The sequence below is a fragment of the Grammomys surdaster genome, unplaced genomic scaffold (genome assembly GCF_004785775.1).
Source record: "Grammomys surdaster isolate TR1022 unplaced genomic scaffold, NIH_TR_1.0 128, whole genome shotgun sequence".
Taxonomy (NCBI): Eukaryota; Metazoa; Chordata; class Mammalia; order Rodentia; family Muridae; genus Grammomys; species Grammomys surdaster.
Window position 1 is genome coordinate 1,162,400 of NW_021604586.1, and position 17,258 is coordinate 1,179,657.

The window sequence follows — 17,258 nt, forward strand, 5'->3', positions numbered from 1 at the left end:
GAATGGCCATGCCACCAGCACTGTGACTCTGACAGATAGACAGATGTCAGTAGTAAAGGTTTCTGGGAGACACGCTTGCTTGCACAAGGTACATTTGGGAGGCTTTGGTGTTGTCCATACCATCTCTTGACTGAAGGTCATCTGGCACCTCCCCTTTATTATCAGGCGTATAGATCCAAGAGTGTCCAAGTGGAGGCCCAGTAAACATTAGCTCAGAAAACACTGGAGTTAGTAAGGAGTCAAGAGATTTAAATACCAAGAGGAACAGTGCTATCTGACTACCTGCTTTATAGATTCTCTGGAGACATCTGCATCCTGTGTTGGTACCCGGCTGCTGATCCAGGAGCTGCTCTTCACCCTCCACCTTTGCTTCCTCTGCTCTCCCGGGCTGAGTGGCAGTGTCTTGAGCACACTGACAGTCCTGTCTGCTCTGTGTGCATGCTTTCTTTCTGGGTTTGCCTTGGTAGGCTAACCACATTCTCTGAAAGGCTGACAGGCTCTTTGGTGACTGTGTAACTGAAAATATTCTGTCCTGGACTTTTTTTTTTTAAATCTTGTTGGTGCTATTTGTCTTGTTATGTTTTGGTGGGTTTTTTTTCTTTTGTTTGTTTTGAGACAAGGTCTCACTGTACTACCCCGCCCTGGCCTGGAACTTACAAAGGAATGCTTGCCTCTGCCTACCAAGTACTGGGATTTAAAGTTCGTGCCGCCACACGTGGCTTGTCCTCACATTTTGAAGCCTTCTCTTTCTCCCAGGCATTCTGTCTTTCTGTATGTGAAGTAGGCAGCTGTTCTGACCTTCACCCCTTCCTTTGTGGCCTGTCCTCTCCCTGAGGGCTTGTGAGAATCCATCCCCACATCCCCAAGCATCCTCAAGCAGCATAGTGATCCACCTCAGTTGAGTCTGACTTTCTCCACTCACAAGTACTTATTTGTCTGTGACTAGGAGACAGTACTACCTTAAATCCAGCCTCCTGGATTTATCTTCCAGTTTTCTTACTGTATCTCTCCTATTTTCTGACTTTTTTTAAAAAAAAGATTTTATTTATTTTGTTCTTATGCATATAAATGTTTACCTAAATGTGCCTGTGTACCACATGCATGCAGTACCCACAGAGACCAGAAAGGGCGTCTGATCTCCTGGGAGTGGAGTTCCAGAAGTTTATGAGCTGCCCTGTGGATGGTGGCCATCAAACCTAGGTCCTCTGAAAGAGCAGCCAGTGCCCTTAACCACGGAGCTCCAGCATCTTTTTATTTATTTATTTTTTTTTCTTTTTTTTTTTTAGATTTATTTATTTATTTTTATTTATGAGTACACTGTAGCTGTCTTCAGACACACCAGAAGAGGGCATCGAATCTCATTACGGATGGTTGTGAGCCACCATGTGGTTGCTGGGATTTGAACTCAGGACCTCTGGAAGAGCAGTCAGTGCTCTTAACCGCTGAGCCATCTCTCCAGCCCCTATTTATTTATTTTTAATTAGAGACTGTCTCATTGTGTTGTATCCTTGGCTTTCTTCTCTTGCGAGGACCTCAGTTCAGGTTTCTGGAACGCATGTCAGCTGGCTCCTAACTCCAGCTCCTGGGGAAACCTGATGTCCCTGGCCTCCATGAGCACATGCACACATCAGGACACACATGCACATAATTAAGAATAAATCTTTTAAAAAGATGAAGTAGCGTTTGTGTACTAGACCAATGGGTTTTAGCTAACGCTGTGTATACTGACCTGAGGAGAAGTCCTCTGAGTGGAAGTGTATTTGCTACTCAGTCTGTGTTGTATGACAGTGCTCAGTGTATATATATATTTGTAGTTTCTGTTGCTTCATAGAAATTTTACATTTTTTTCCCTTTCTTAGGACAAAGTTAAACTATAACCCTCCAAAAGATGACGGATCCACTTATAAGATTGAACTTGAAGGGATATCGGTAATGGTTATGAGAGAGATCCTGGATTACATCTTCAGTGGGCAGGTATGGCGAGACGCAGGGGCAAGATGCAGGGGTGAGACCTGGCAGAGACTTAGCAGCTTTCAGAGTGGCACTGCCACATCATCTTCTGCCATCGGGGGCATCTATTGGCATCTCCCTGGGGATGGCCCCACATTCACACTCTTCCAGACTCTGTCCCTAAAGGAGCAACCCAGATCATAGACCAAATCCCAGGTCGTGCTCTTCTGAGCTCCACCCTTCAGGCTGAGGTTAGAAAACAAGGTGCACCCTTCACCACCGACTTGCCGCCACATCTTGGATCTGGTCTTGCACAGCATCCACTCTGTCTGGCCCTTCTCTGTCTCCATGGAGATAGAAGCATCTGTCCCTGGGACTTGTTGTACAGAAACAGTTTCCTGTGGGACACGGCAGTGAAAGGCAGCTCCCATTGAAAGCTACCCTTAGTAGAGTATCAAGTACTGGTGAAGTTTCGCTGGTGGTCATGTGCGTCACCCCACCCCTGCCATGCTTCCTGCCTTCCCTCTCTGTGCCACAGTATCTCTGGAGATGTGATAATAGGCAAGCAGGAAATGGGAAGCCACTAGACCACTTTCTTTTCCTGCCTCCCAGCCTTGTCCTCTCTATGTTCTTGGGTTCTAGCATAGGAGTCTTAAGACTCTTAGCAAGGACACAGATGGTTCAGTGGCTGAGAGCTGGCTAGGCCTCTGGTCCCCAGCACCCACAGCAGGTGGCCCACAACCACCAGTGACTCCAGCTCCAGGGGATCTTCTGGCCTCCATGTGTGCTTGTGCATGTGCAACACACTCACAAGTGCGTGCACACACACACACAAGCACACACACGCACAAATAGGAATAAATCTTTTAAAAGCAAACAGAAAAGACAAGTCGGGTAGGTATATTGGCCAGAGAGCAGAGGAGTGTGTGGTACGTTTAGGTGTGTGAAACTGTGTTCTGCCTCATTTTCTCCAAGATCTCGTCCTTCACCCTGCCCATTGGCGCCTTCATCACTGCTGTTTCCCGACTCCTCTTTTTGAAAGGCCTGTTTTCTCACAAGTTTTTAAGTGTTTGGAGTGTATCGCCTCTCTTTTCTGAATGCCTCCGTTCTGTCCACACACTCAGGGATTCCAGTCCTGTTGCAGTGTGCGGTGTGATTTCATAGCATTGCGAACACAGTGTAGGGAAACTCTCCCCTAAACACAAGGCAGCGGGTGTGCATATGTGCGGTTGTTAAACTGAATGAAGTTAGAGCCCCTAAAATCCTAGAGACCCTGCACAGCAGGAGAAACCAGGCCGCCTGCTCTCACTGGCAGGGTGAGGTCTCTGTAGTTGTGAGCATAGCCAGTGACAGGCCACCGAGAGCATGCTCTGTGCAAGCTTTGACTGCTGTTCAGGGACTATCTGCAGATTGACTGTTGGGATTTGTCCCAGCCTAAAGTGTAGAACCCAGGTGGCAACTTAAGATGTGGCAAACTCTGAATTAGCTGTTGGTTTCAAGATGTGGTCTAGTGCGTTTTCATGGGTTTTATTTAGATAGTCTGTAGTTGTTCCCTCTCTGCTGGCTAAACTTAATATTCCTGGGTCTGGGGATGTGGCTGAATGCTAGAGCCAGTCCCAGCATGCATGAGGCCCTACCCACAAGGTACTGGGACCTCCCACATCAAACATGAATTAAGAAAACGCCCTCTAAGCTTGCCTGCAGCATGATCTTATATTTTCTCAGTTGATGCTTGTTCCTCTCAGATGCCTCTAGCTTTTGTTAATTTGACATAAAACTAGGCAGCACACATACAAAAAATGTAAAAAGAAGAAAAGGTGGACTGGAGAGATGGCTCAGTTGTTAAGAGCACTCACTGACTGCTTTCCCAGAGGTCCCAGGTTCAATTCCCAGCACCCACATGGCACCTCACAACTGTCTGTAACTCCAGTTCCAGGTGATCTGACACCCTCACCCAGACATACATATAGGCAAAACACCAATGCACATAAAATAAAAAAGAAGTTTAAAAAGAAGAAAAAGTTATGTCTTTGAGACAGGAAATTTTCCCTATTTATTTTCCAAGGTTCTGTGCTCAGTTTCTGAGGCAATTAGTGATACCACATGTTTAAGTCTGTGATATGAAAATGTATAGAGTCTGGTAAATTGGTTTTTGCTGGACCCTGAACTCCCTTGTTTCGGAAGTAGTGAGGCCTGAGGAGGTGTGTGTGTCGTTGCTTTACTGTTGCACAGAGGAGCAGGGAGAGAAAGAAGTGTCAGTCAGAAAACTGGAGACAATTTATCAGAAGTAAAGAGTTGTAAGGAGAGAAACTTGTACGTTATGGGTTTGATCCAGAAGGTGGTTTGAGGCTCAAGCATTGAGTGTGGGGCTACTGAGGAGATCCAAAGCTTGCACCCACCTGGCATTCCACTCGGCAGACAGGAACAGATAACTCCAAGTTCCATTCGTAGCAGAACTGTCCCTATATGCTCAGTCAGGTTTTTGTGTGAGTTGCAGAGGTGAGCACGTGGGTAGGTTCCCTCAGCAGTAGATCGTGCTAGCACAGGAGGGCAAAGCCTGGACAGGTGGAATCAAAATCAGACGCATCGGCAGGGGTGGTAGCACACGCCTTTAATCCCAGCACTCAAGAGGCAGAGGCAGGCAGATCTCTGAGTTTGAGGCCAGCCTGCTGTACAGAGCAAGTTCTAGGACAGGGTACCCAGAGAAACCTTGTCTCAAAAAGACAAACAAATAAACAAACAAACAGGTCAGACCTATCTGCTGTAAGGTAAGGACCCTCGTTGGAGAGATGGCTCAGAGTTTAAGAACACTGTCTGCTCTTCCAGAGGTCCTGAATTCAATTCCCAGCAACCATATGGTGGCTCATAACCATCTATAATGAAATCTGGTGCCCTCTTCTGGTGGACAGGCATACATGCAGACAGAACACTGTATACATAAGGAAGGAAGGAAGGAAGGAAGGAAGGAAGCAAGGAAGGAAGCAAGGAAGGAAGCAAGGAAGGAAGCAAGGAAGGAAGCAAGGAAGGAAGGAAGCAAGGAAGCTTTAAGAAAAAGTTTAAGGCCTCTTGATGCCTCAGAGTATTGAAAGATGTGCAGTGTATGGTCAACAATACCTAGTCATCTTTGACCTACATCCCTGGGGATTAGGGGACTGGAGAGCTGGCTCAGTGGTTAAGATGCTTTCCTACTCTTGCAGAGGACCTGAGTTCAGTTATGACACCCATGTTGGCATCTCACAACTGCCTATAACTCCAGCTCCGGGGGATCCAGGGCCTCTGACCTCTGCAGGCACCTGCATCCATGTGCTCATACACACATTTAAAACTAAATTTTTAAAAATAAAAGAAAGAACTGGGGATTTCCTGTGGACCAGACTACTCAGGTAGTAGTTTGGGGGTTTGGTTTGGTTTGGTTTGGTTTGTCTGGACGCAGCTATAAAATGCTTGTGGTAATCTTACAGATCAGGTTAAATGAAAATACAATCCAGGATGTTGTGCAGGCAGCCGACCTGCTACTGCTGACGGACCTTAAAACCCTGTGCTGCGAGTTCCTGGAGGGTTGCATAGCGGCAGAGAACTGCATCGGCATCCGGGACTTTGCCCTGCACTACTGCCTGCACCATGTGCATTACCTGGCCACCGAGTACCTGGAGACCCACTTCCGGGACGTCAGCAGCACTGAGGAATTCCTGGAACTGAGTCCTCAGAAGCTCAAGGAAGTGATCTCCCTCGAGAAGCTGAACGTGGGCAACGAGAGATACGTGTTTGAGGCGGTGATCCGGTGGATAGCACACGATGTGGAGATGAGAAAGGTGCCTTCCCCTCAGGACACGGCCTTCGGTTTCCTTCTCGTGCATGTGTTTGTTTTACTTCCCGGGATGGGTAGGGATGTGGTCTGTCGGTCTCAGGCTATTAGCAGGGGTCCTTCTGGTCTACCCATATGCCAAGGAGGAACACTCCCAATGCTGGCAGACCCAGGTCCTCAAGTATCCAAGGCCTAGGTTCTGAACAGACCCAAAGGCTCACACTCCAGCCCTGAGAGCCAGGAGCCTGTCTGTCCAGGCTGTTTAGTCAGACTTGGAGCTGTAGATGCTCGGGTTGGAGGCTTCTTGTTGGGGCTTTAATTGCCAGTGGCCCTGGCATTTGACGGCTGTTATAATCCTGGGCCTCTAGCAGCAGTGGGCAGCAGGGCTCCCACCTACAGCTGTTACCACTCCTGAGGGCCCTCAGGTCTTGAGAGCCTCAGTTCTACAAGGTTGAATGTATGTCTGTCAGGCCTAGGATATCTGAGACACTTGGATTTTACATCTTAGCAGCTCTCTGGAACTCCTCCATTAACGGGGCCCATAGTTCCTCTTCTTAGCTCCTCACAGCCTTCCTCACAGTTTCCTGCGCCCCAGTCCTGGTCACTTGATGGACATCTTCAAGTGTCTTACTGCTGCTCTCTCTGCCCAGCCACCACCAGTTCATTTTCTTCCATTCTGTCTCCTGTGTCACAGTTCGTGTGGGCTAACAGTTAAGATCCAAACTGGGAATGCAGGGTCACTGAAGGAGAACCTTCTGTGGGGGCAGGCACAGGAGAGGAACTCCCAGGAGCTATGAAAGGTTTCCTGTATAGCCAGAAAGGAGGGATTGACATAGTGTTTGGGATAATGATAGCCATCCTTCAGGACTGTTAGTAAGGTACAGTCCCTCATGTTTGTGTCAGAGAGGAGATGGCTATAATTGTGCCTGTCACCGCAGGCTGTCATACCAGTGAAGGACTGTGTGCACTAACCCCAGGCTGGCCACCGGGGACATGTTTCCACCCTGGCCTGAGGGAAAATGGCTGCTGAAGGTTAGTGAGGCTTGGGATGGACAAAGGTCCAGCTCAGACTGTCTGAGCTGTTTGTGGCGAAGACCGCGCTTGCTGGAGCCAGAGTTTGCTTCAGCAGCAAGCAGCAGTGTTGCCCCTCAAAGGCATCTACAGACTAGTTAAAGCAGTGGACTGGCATGAAGGAGGGCTAGCTAGCTGCTTAGCTGACAGTCCTTTACTCAAGGAGCCAAGGTACCTGGTAAGGGTCTAACCATTGTCAGGTGGCCCCAGCCCCCAGCATCTTAGCTGATTTGGAGAAAAAAATTAAAATTACAAAGGGATGCTTAGCCAGGCAAAGGCAGATGCCTTGATCCCAGAAGCAGGTGAGTCTCTTAGGTCAAGGACAGCCAGAGCTATATGAGATTCTATCTGAAATTTAATAAACAAAAACTGGGTGGAGGAAGTCTAGGAGTGACCGCTGGTGACGGGCCTCAGAGAGGGTTAGCCTTTCGGTCCCCATTGAAATCCAGCAGGAGACGGAGCTTGCTTTCAATTCTCTCCGGTCACCTGGTTCAAAACAAGAAGTGTGCTATGCTGGTTTCGGAGAAGAGATTTGGAATGCGTGATTGCTCTGCTCATTGTTCCTGTCAATACAGACTCCCGTCTTAGTGATTTTCTTGTAGTTTGCAAATCCTGTAAGCCTGTGAGGACATACACCTAGAAACCACGCCGTGGTCTCAGCTGCAGTTAGACCTCCTAACTGATCCACATTAGGTAACTAGGGAAGGGTAACACTCACAGGGGCTGCTGGGAGACCCTGCTCCTCCTCAGCCTGCTGGACCATCTCTTGCCTCAGAGGTTTGGGTTGGCCTGGTTACTAGGGAATGTTACAATTCTTTGTCCTTTGGTGAATCTGACTTCTCAGAACATGGAAATGTATGTTTGAAGTTATTCAAGGGTTTCCCCTTACCCACAGAGGCCACACTTGATGATAAGTTGATCAAATCCATCACCAAATCACCCAGAGCATGGTCAAGTGTCAGAGCTAGCCCCTGAGACCAAAACTACCCCAAGCTATGAGACAGTTTTGAGCCATGATCATTGCAGGAATTACTACACACTTCTGAGGATTTTTTTTTATCTTTGGCTTTGCTGACTGTCTTACAATATTAATGTTAATCTGTTGCCTGAGTTTACCACAGTGGACTTGCTGTCACCATCCTAGGGCTTCTGTAAGTGTGTGGCTTAGTCACAATTCATCCAGGCGTGTGAGACAACACAGCACCACTCGCTTAACCCACTGGGGCGGGACCTGCAGTGTGAGAAACACTCTTGACACATTCAAACCTTTCTTCCCAGAGACTGTGGACAGCCAGAGAAGTAGAGAAGGGTCACAGAGCAGAGTGGCACATCCTGTCATCTCAGGACTTAGAGGCAGGAAAGGAGACATGGCTAAGCAGTTAGGAACATCTGCTGCCTTTGGAGAGGACCCAACTTGAGTTCCTAGCACCCACACCAAGCCGCTCACAACAGCCAGTAACTCCAGTTCTGGAAAATCAGACGCCCTCTTCTGACCCATAGGTACCTGCACACACACGTGTACACACACACACACACACACACACACACACACACACACACACACAGGAGTGTGGAGAGGAGAGGAGTGGGCTGGTGTGCATACTCAGACAGGACTGACAGACACGATAGTATCGGCTGATAGACTGTTAACAGACACCATCTGCTGTGAACCAGAAAGTGTGTTTCAGAAGACCTGTGTCATCCCTGTCTGTCCCTCCTCCTCCTTCATCCACAGGTCCACATGAAGGACGTCATGTCAGCACTGTGGGTTTCAGGGCTGGATTCCAGCTACCTACGCGAGCAGATGCTGAATGAGCCCTTGGTGCGAGAAATTGTCAAAGAGTGTAGCAACATCCCGCTCAGCCAGCCGCAGCAGGGGGAGGCCATGCTGGCCAGCTTCAAGCCCAGGGGCTACTCAGAGTGCATCGTGACCATTGGAGGGGAAGAAAGAGTGTGAGTGTGGTGGGGGAAGGGAGGAGGAAGGGGAAGGACAACAGAAAATGCAGGATAATTTCTGTGTCTGAAGTGTAACAGTGATGACTGTCGTAAATGTTTAATCATCTGTAGAATACTGAGATTGACAGTGGTTGTCATGAGAGGAACTGGAAAACATCAGTTATGTGTTTCCCTAGGTCACGGAAACCCACAGCTGCCATGCGATGTATGTGCCCTCTCTACGACCCCAACCGGCAGCTGTGGATTGAACTGGCTCCTCTGAGCATGCCAAGAATTAACCATGGAGTTCTTTCAGCAGGTACTCTCTGTTCAATTTTAGCAGAACCCTGGCCAAGTAATACCTTATTTCAGGGTGGCACAGATGCACAGGTATGATTTTTTGCCTGGTGGTGCACAGCTTTAGTCTCGGTACTCAGGAGGCACAGGCAGGAGGATCTGTGAGTTTGAGACCAGCCTGGTCTGTATAGTGAATTCAGGACAGCTAGAGATATGTAGTTGCATACTGTCTCAAAAAAAGTTTAATTCTAAGGGGTGTAGCTCAGATGGTTGAGTGGCCTGGGTTTAAGTTCTAGCACCACCCAATATGGTGGTGATATATGGTTCTAGGGATCAAACTCAGGCTGTCAGCCTTTGCAGCAAGCTCTCTTACCTGCAGAATCATATTGCCTTCCCTCTTGTCTTCCTCATCCACTTATTTTCCCATGTTCCTCAGCCCTTGGATGTCTCGTCGAGCATGTCAGAGCTTTCTCGACACTCTCTGCTTGTCTTTGTCAGCTCTCTCCTTTTTCCTGGGTGTGGGGGTTCTCTGTGCAGTCTTGGCTGTCCTGGAGCTCACTCTATAGACTAGGCTGGCCTTGAACTCACACAGATCCTCCTGCCTCTGCCTCCTGAGTGCTGGGATTAAAGGTGTGTGCTATTACTGCCCGGCAGCTTCTGTCTTTTTGCCTCTCTGACATGGGGTTGATGGTCGCTTTTGATCTGTCTCAATGACTTTACACTCTGAGAGCCTGTTAGGCCACCCGTGGGATTTATTTCTGTGTCTCTTTGTGAGTGGCTCTGTGTGCAGTCCGTCATTCAGTAGCTGTGTTCCTCTGTCAGTGGCGCCCTGTGTTTCTTGGGGTTGTGGTGACTTTTGCTGCTTTGTCTTCCTGGTCACCCAGTACTTCGGGTCTTTGCAGCTCTGTCTCCGGTGTTTGCTTCTGCTCTTATTCCATAGGTCCAGAGCTCTTGCTGTGCCTGAGAGCCTTTGCTGGGTGCTCTTACTGGTAGGAATGATTTCCTAGACAAGCAGAAGGTTTAAATCAGTTGAGCTGGCCAAGGTGGGAAAAGGCACGTCCCACCACGCCTGACGACCTGAGTTCAGTCCCTTGGACTCACAGGGTAAAAGGAGAGGAACAACTCCTGCAAGTGTCCTCTGACTTCATACATGATCTGTGGCATGTGCACATATGTGCACACTCTACATATTTTTATTTTAATCTTTTGAGAGTGTCATACATGAGAACATTGTATTTATATTATTCCTATCCCTCCCTCTGTTTTCTCCGCCTCTTCCCATGTCCCATGTCCCCTCTCAGTGACCTCCTCTTCTATGATTTATGTATGTGTATATGTGTGTATGTATGTATATACATATATGCCTGTATATAAATATATAATATATGTAAATATATTATAAAAGTATACCTGTATGTTTTATAAATTATGTTTATATATATATAAATATATAGGGATGGATGGATAGATAGATAGGGAAAATCTCCTGAGTCAGTTAGAGTTGACTGTCTGTACATGTGCCTAGGGTTGACTATTTAGGATTGGGAAACCTACTAGGGACTAATCCCTGAGGAAAACTGATTCTCCTCGGTATCCATTGACCATCTCTGGAGCTTCACCTAGAGGTATGGGGGCCCTTATGTAATTTCCCCCGTCCATGTTGGCATGAGGACTAATCATGCAGTCAACTGTTGAGAGTTCATGGACGCAGCTTCCCTGTCAGGTCTAAAAGACACTGCCTTGCAGCAGGCATCTGCCTTCCGACTCCTAAGTCTTCCCCACCCTCTCGTCCATGATGTCCCCTGAGCCTTGGGGGTCGGGCTTGTGTTGTAGATGTCCCAGTGACGGTCGAACACCCGTGGTCATTTGTTTCCTGCGTTTTGGCCAGCTGTGCTCTCTGCACTAGGCTCTATCTGCCGCAGACAGAAGCTTCTTTGATGAGGCTGAGAGCTACGCTTACCCAGAGAGTGCGAATGGCATCAAATGTGATTTTTTGTTTTGTTTTGTTTTTTTGAGACAAGGTTTCTCTGTGTAGCCCTGGCTGTCCTGGAACTCACTCTGTAGACCAGGCTAGCCTCGAACTCTCGAACTCAGAGATCCGCCTGCCTCTGCCTCCCAAGTGCTGGGATTAAAGGCGTGCGCCACCACCGCCCAGTGTCAAATGTGATTTTAAAGAAGGAAGTTGAGTGCTGGTTCCAGCTGGCCCCCTTACTTACCATTTCCTCATTTGTACAGTGTTGGGGATAAAACTTGGGACCTTGTCTGTGCTCATCACGTGCCCCAGACTGACCTCACTTACCCACATCACTACCCCAGCAGCAGGCTCAACAGTTAATCTTGCTGCATGTCCAGTGTCCTGTGCGAAGAATCCCTGTGACCTTGAGAGTAGATGTGGGCTGTAGGTCAGATGCTGTTGAGACTCAGAGCTAGGGGATGAAGTGAGGAGCTGAGGTGGCCCGGAGCTGCCTGAGGTGGCCCTGAGCTGCCTGGTGACTGGAGGGTGGGTCACCTCCCTCCTCCTCCTCCTGTAGACTGTGTGGAACAAAGCAGAATAACCAGAATGACTAACAAGTTTGCTGTCGTCAAGGAGCAAGAAGACTGCCGGGGTTGGGGAGGGGAGCTCTAAATGCCCGGCCACTACTGCACCATGCCATCTGCTGGAGTGTCCTGTGTGTCCCCTGTGCTTCTTACAGAAGGATTTCTGTTCGTGTTGGGGGGCCAAGATGAAAATAAGCAGACGCTGAGCTCGGGAGAGAAGTATGACCCAGACGCCAACACGTGGACTGCGCTCCCACCCATGAATGAGGTATGGTGCAGTTGTCTCCGGGTGTGTTTCTTTTCTCTCTGCAGTTTTATTGGGTGGGGGTTTCCATGTGGGGACAGAAGGGGTAGCCTGGCCTCACCCTGCCTGGAGCCCTATTCTCCTGCATCTCCATCTTCTCCCTGCCTCCTCCTGGCCTCCTGCCTAGCACCACCTCCCTGCAGAGACCTGTCCTCACCTCCCGTACTGCCTGCTCGGTCACTAGCTGCCTTCCCACCACCTTCCTCTCTCTGCTGTGCCCACCCCTGCACAACCTGGCTTTACATGTTCCTCTGAGACTCCATGAGCCAGGAATTTTCTGTGTTCTGTTTGCTGTGGGTAAATGATAAGCACCTCAGCTTTCTGGAATTCCTGATACTCGGGCATGCCCTGTCCTCTCTGCTGCCTCTCCTGGCCACAGGTAGTCTACACGACATGGTTTTTGCCACCTTTCCCAGTCACCTCAGAAACCTGCCCGCACAGAAGTAATACCATGGAGCCAGCTGTCCTTGTAGGCGCTCTTCTCAGTTCTGTGGGTTAAGCACAGCATCTCTGCCGATGAACCTGCATCTTTTGTCCCTGGTCCTGAGGAGCAACTGCCTCCGTCTGTTGACCCAAGGAAGCCACACACAGTGTGGAGACATTCCAAGGAGAAACAGTGTCAACAAGTCTCCTCGTTGCTGGAACACTGGGATAAAGTACTGTGGACTATCCACTTTCGCCCACCAAGGTTTGCCATGTCGTTCCAGGCGAGACACAACTTTGGGATCGTGGAGATAGACGGCATGCTGTATGTCCTCGGAGGGGAGGACGGGGACCGCGAGCTGATTTCCATGGAGTGTTACGACATTTATTCCAAAACCTGGACCAAGCAGCCTGACTTGACCATGGTTAGGAAGGTGAGCGCCTCAGTCTGCTCAGCTGGCTTCAGAGTCGTGGTCTCCTTCTGGGGTTGGCTGGTGCAATGGGAAAGCTCACCCCAGGGCCTTGCTTAGTACTCTAGTGCTGAGCAGAGTCCTCGGCACACATCCTCATTTTTTTTTTTTTTTTTTTTTTTCTTTTTTTTTTTTTTGTTGATGAAGATTTATTTTATTATCATCATTATTTTTTTATTTTTTTTTTTATTTTTTTCTCAAATCGTAATTAATTCACACAGGGGTTATAAACACAGAAAGGCAGGATGTGGGGAAGGGAATGACACTGGAGTGTGGGTGTTCAGGGGGAATACAGATATCTTCAGAACCGGGTATCGGCTGGGTGAAGGTTCAGGGGACAATTCACTATGACTCTGCCTATGACTAGCTTGTCCTTATCTAAGTTGGTATTGTCTGCCAAGGCTACCTATTTACAAGGTCTATTACTACTCAGGCTTATAAATTTCCACAGAAGCTGCCTGTTTACATTAGCTTATAGCCATCTGTTTCAATGTTTTTCCACTGAGACCCAAGACTTGGTGTTAGTATACATGTTTGACAGGCCTATTGCTGATTTTTGGCCTATGGCTGGTTTTAGGCCTACAGTATGTGTAAGCAGGGCTGCCCCTGACATCTCCTCCCTTCTCTAAGTATAGAAGGGCTGTGGCAATTCTAAACTTGCGAAGGCGGGCATAGAGGCCTGACCTCCAGTATTTGAAGGGGACCTTGTAATGGCTCTAGTCCCCCTGTCGTTGTCCAGTGAGGCATGAGGGCCATACCCATCCCGATGTCTTTTTCGTGGAGAGGGGATACTTTTGACATCAACCCCTATGCAGTCAGGCTTGTCTCTCAGGGAACCCAGATAGATATTTTTATCTTTTATTTATATTCCCTTGCAGTGCTTAGCCTTGCAGCCTAAGCAAGAATTCAGATCGCCTGTCAGAGGGGGTTCTGGGTGGCCCCTCTCTGCTTGGTCTAGGGGCAGAAGTCCCCCCTTTTAGGTTGGGTGGAGATGGGTTTTGGAAACACCCTGTATAAAGTAACAACCTCATCTTGAGTCTCATGGTCCTCCATAGCTAACTTATGATAATGTATCTGTGTAGGTTTTGCTACTGAATTATTTATCTGTTTTATCACAGAGTTAGTCCGCCTATTTGAGGGCCAGGGACCAGCGGAAAAAAGCAAAAAGAACCCAAATAATGGTCCCAAGATGGGAGGAAATAGGGTTGACAACCTTGGAGAGGCTGCAAACCAATTCTTGTACCAGCATTCATCTGTCTCTTTCTCTCTCTGATTTTTCTTAGGGCCTTCACTACCTATTTCATGCTCTCTTTAACCCTCCTTGTCTTGTCTATATAAAGGCAACCTTCTTCTTTGAGGGTTGTACACAGTCAAGAGCTGTATACAGCCTTTTCTATTGTACTAGAGTAAATCAAGTCCAATAAGGATCTTTGCGATTTTAGGAGGTCTCTTCAGACGGCGAAACGAGGGATTTCTTCAGATTAGTGATGTCAATCTCTAGCTGTTTGTTGTTCTTGTCAGTGGCCCTTCAAAGGTCTGAGTAGTATAAGTTTGGAGGCCAGCATCTGGATTAGAACTTCTAACAGCAGACATCACGGGTGATTCATTTTTACCTGGGATGCTGCCTGAGTTAAAGCTCCTGGGAGACCCTCTTTCTCTCAGTTTTCTGGGGTTGGGTACGGAGCTGCCGCCTATGACCTGCTCTATGCTCGGGCCCAGACCAGAAGTCCACATCCTCATTTCTTAAGTGTGCCTTTGGCACAACAGAAAATGCTCCGAGGATCCAGGCCCTAGAATTCTGTCTCTGTTGGCAGCTTGCCTTCATGTCAGCAGTCAGACATCTCAGCAGGAAAGAGCCCATGCGAGCGTTGGTCTGGCTCTGAACAGCAGTGCTGTGTTGTCTGGAGTAGATACTTGGGAACAGCTGGATCTCTCCCCCTTTCCTAATGTGCTCTACAAATGAAAGGCTGTGATGGCTTCTGCCTGTGAGCCTCTGTCATTTAGACTCGGGTTACAGGCAGAGCTCCCACAGTCCTGGCCATGGCTCTGGTCCATGCTGTGGATATCCTGTCTTCTCTTACTGTGTATACTTCTGTCTTAGGATTTACTGCTGTGAACAGGCACCATGACCACGGCAACTCTCGGAAGGACAATATTTAATTTGGGCTGGCTTGCAGTTTCGAGGGTTTAGTCCATTATCATCAAGGCAGGAGGCATGGCAGCATCCAGACAGACGAGATGCTGGAGAAGGAGCTGAGAGTTGTACATGTTGATTCACAGGCAGCATGGGAAAGACTGTCACGCTAGGCAAAGCTTGAGCCTATGAAACCTGAAAGCCCACCCCTCAGTGACACACTTCCTCCAGCAAGACCACACCAACTCCAACAAGGCCACACCCCCTAATAGTGCCACTCCCTGTGGACCTATGGAGCCATTTTATTCAAACCACCACACCATCCAGCTAAACAGTTGTGACAGCAACTGAGCAACTTATTCTTCCAAAATCCTAACTCCTGGGAATGTAAACACTGGAGGAAGGAGATAGATGCCAGAAGACCCTTCCGTTCCCCGTGTCACCCAGTGTGGTATGGGTGGAACTCACAGCCTGTGCATACCAGGCAAGTGCCACACCACTGCCTACAATGCCAGTAAAAAGTTAGATGATGGGGACATCAAGATGGCTCTGTGGGTAAAGGCGCTTGCTGCAAGCTTCACCATCTAACTGACCTGATATGTCAGAGTCCACATGGTGGACAAAGGGAGCTAGGTCCAAAAAACCCCATATTTTATAGGATTTTGGGCTGAGATCCAATGTAGTGGCGGAACCCTGGCCTGGCACATTTGAGGTTCTGGGTTCCATGCCCAGCATGGCCCCCAAGAAGTAAAGGAGAGTAGAGTTACTGGCCTCTGCTGCTGAAGACGATGAAGATTCCTTTTCTGGCGATGTCCAGTGCACGTCACCAGCTCTCTCTTCCACATCTGGGGACCTATGTGTCAGGTTACAAGGCATCGTGGTCTTGCTGTTAGGAGTCAGAGCTTGTCCTACATGGGTGACCGTGCTCTGGGCCAGTTGCTGTCTGTCCATCCAGTTCTAATGGCAAACAGTTCCTTCCTCACCATTGTTCTTTGCTTTCAGATTGGCTGCTACGCAGCTATGAAAAAGAAAATCTATGCCATGGGCGGAGGCTCGTATGGAAAACTGTTTGAGTCTGTAGAGTGTTATGATCCACGGACCCAGCAATGGACGGCCATATGCCCACTGAAAGAGAGGAGGTGAGGCAGAGTGTGTGTGCCCATCAGCATGCTACTGTTGACGTATGAGGCCTCAGAAGCTAGCAGCCCCTAAGACAGAAGGCCCATACGCACATAGAACGCAGAGCATTGCAGGTACAACAAGCAACAAATGCGGGGAGATGGCTCAGTGTGTGGTGTGCTGCGCAAACATGGGGCCCAGCGCTCAGATCCCCAATATCCAAGTAAATGTCAGGCAGCTGGTTCCAGCACTGGAAAGATAAAGACAAGGGGTCCCTAAGAAAGCTGGCTAGCTGGACTACTCTATAGGCACACTCTGGATTCAACTGAGAGAGCTCACTTTAATGAATAAGGAATCACTAGTACCATCAGCGTTGGGCGTCACACACATACACGTGCACACACATGTGCCCATACATAAAAAGACAAACAGGAATTGGGTTGGGCACGATGGCATATGCACAGCACTTGGAGACTACTGAGGCAAGAGGATTGCTGTGAGTTCAAGGACAGTCTGATGTACGTGGTGAGTTCCAGCCTACCCTGAGATCTCAACAAGAGCAGTAGTGAAGGAATTAGGGCTGAGGTCCTGTGTTCTAAGCCAGCGCCTGTGTTCTGTGGCCACGCAGGTTTGGAGCAGTGGCCTGCGGGGTTGCCATGGAGCTCTATGTATTTGGAGGCGTCCGAAGTCGAGAGGACATCCAGGGCAGCGAGATGGTCACCTGCAAGTCTGAGTTCTATCATGACGAGTTTAAGAGGTAATCAGTCTGGAGATGCTCACGCCTGCTTTCTCTCCCCATGCAACAGTCTTGAGGTTCTCCCTCCTGTCCACTCCCTCCATGCTTCAGAGATAGATGTATTTTAGCTTTGGTTCTCAGTGACTGTCATTGAGTTCTCTGCTCAGGGGGTGTGTCCACTACATGCTGGATATTTTTTCAGTGACTTGAGAGGTTGGTGTCTGAGTTACTTGCTGTTTCTGTGGTAAGACATGATGACTAAGACAGCTTAGAGAAGAGCACATGTCACTGGGCTTACGGTTTCAGAGAGTTAGAGTCCATGAGGGTGGGGCAAAGGCGTGGTTGTAGGAAAAACTGAGGGGTTACATTTTCATCCAAAAGTTGGAGGCAGAGAGAAAGAGAGAGACAGAGAAACAGAGTGACAGAGTGAGTGTTCCTCTCTCTCTCTCTCTCTCTCTCTCTCTCTCTCTCTCTCT

At 48.6% G+C, this 17,258-nt stretch overlaps 1 protein-coding gene across 1 annotated transcript in view; it reads left to right on the forward strand.

The window, feature by feature from the left end:
- The window catches only part of Gan (gigaxonin), a 50,496-nt gene that overhangs the window by 24,043 nt on the left and 9,195 nt on the right, over window positions 1–17,258 (forward strand). The window contains exons 2-9 of the mRNA XM_028753357.1: window positions 1,860–1,974; window positions 5,412–5,762; window positions 8,562–8,779; window positions 8,959–9,080; window positions 11,752–11,864; window positions 12,608–12,757; window positions 15,930–16,066; window positions 16,675–16,803. Coding sequence (XP_028609190.1) covers window positions 1,860–1,974; window positions 5,412–5,762; window positions 8,562–8,779; window positions 8,959–9,080; window positions 11,752–11,864; window positions 12,608–12,757; window positions 15,930–16,066; window positions 16,675–16,803 — 1,335 coding nt within the window. The remainder of the gene's footprint in view (window positions 1–1,859; window positions 1,975–5,411; window positions 5,763–8,561; window positions 8,780–8,958; window positions 9,081–11,751; window positions 11,865–12,607; window positions 12,758–15,929; window positions 16,067–16,674; window positions 16,804–17,258) is intronic.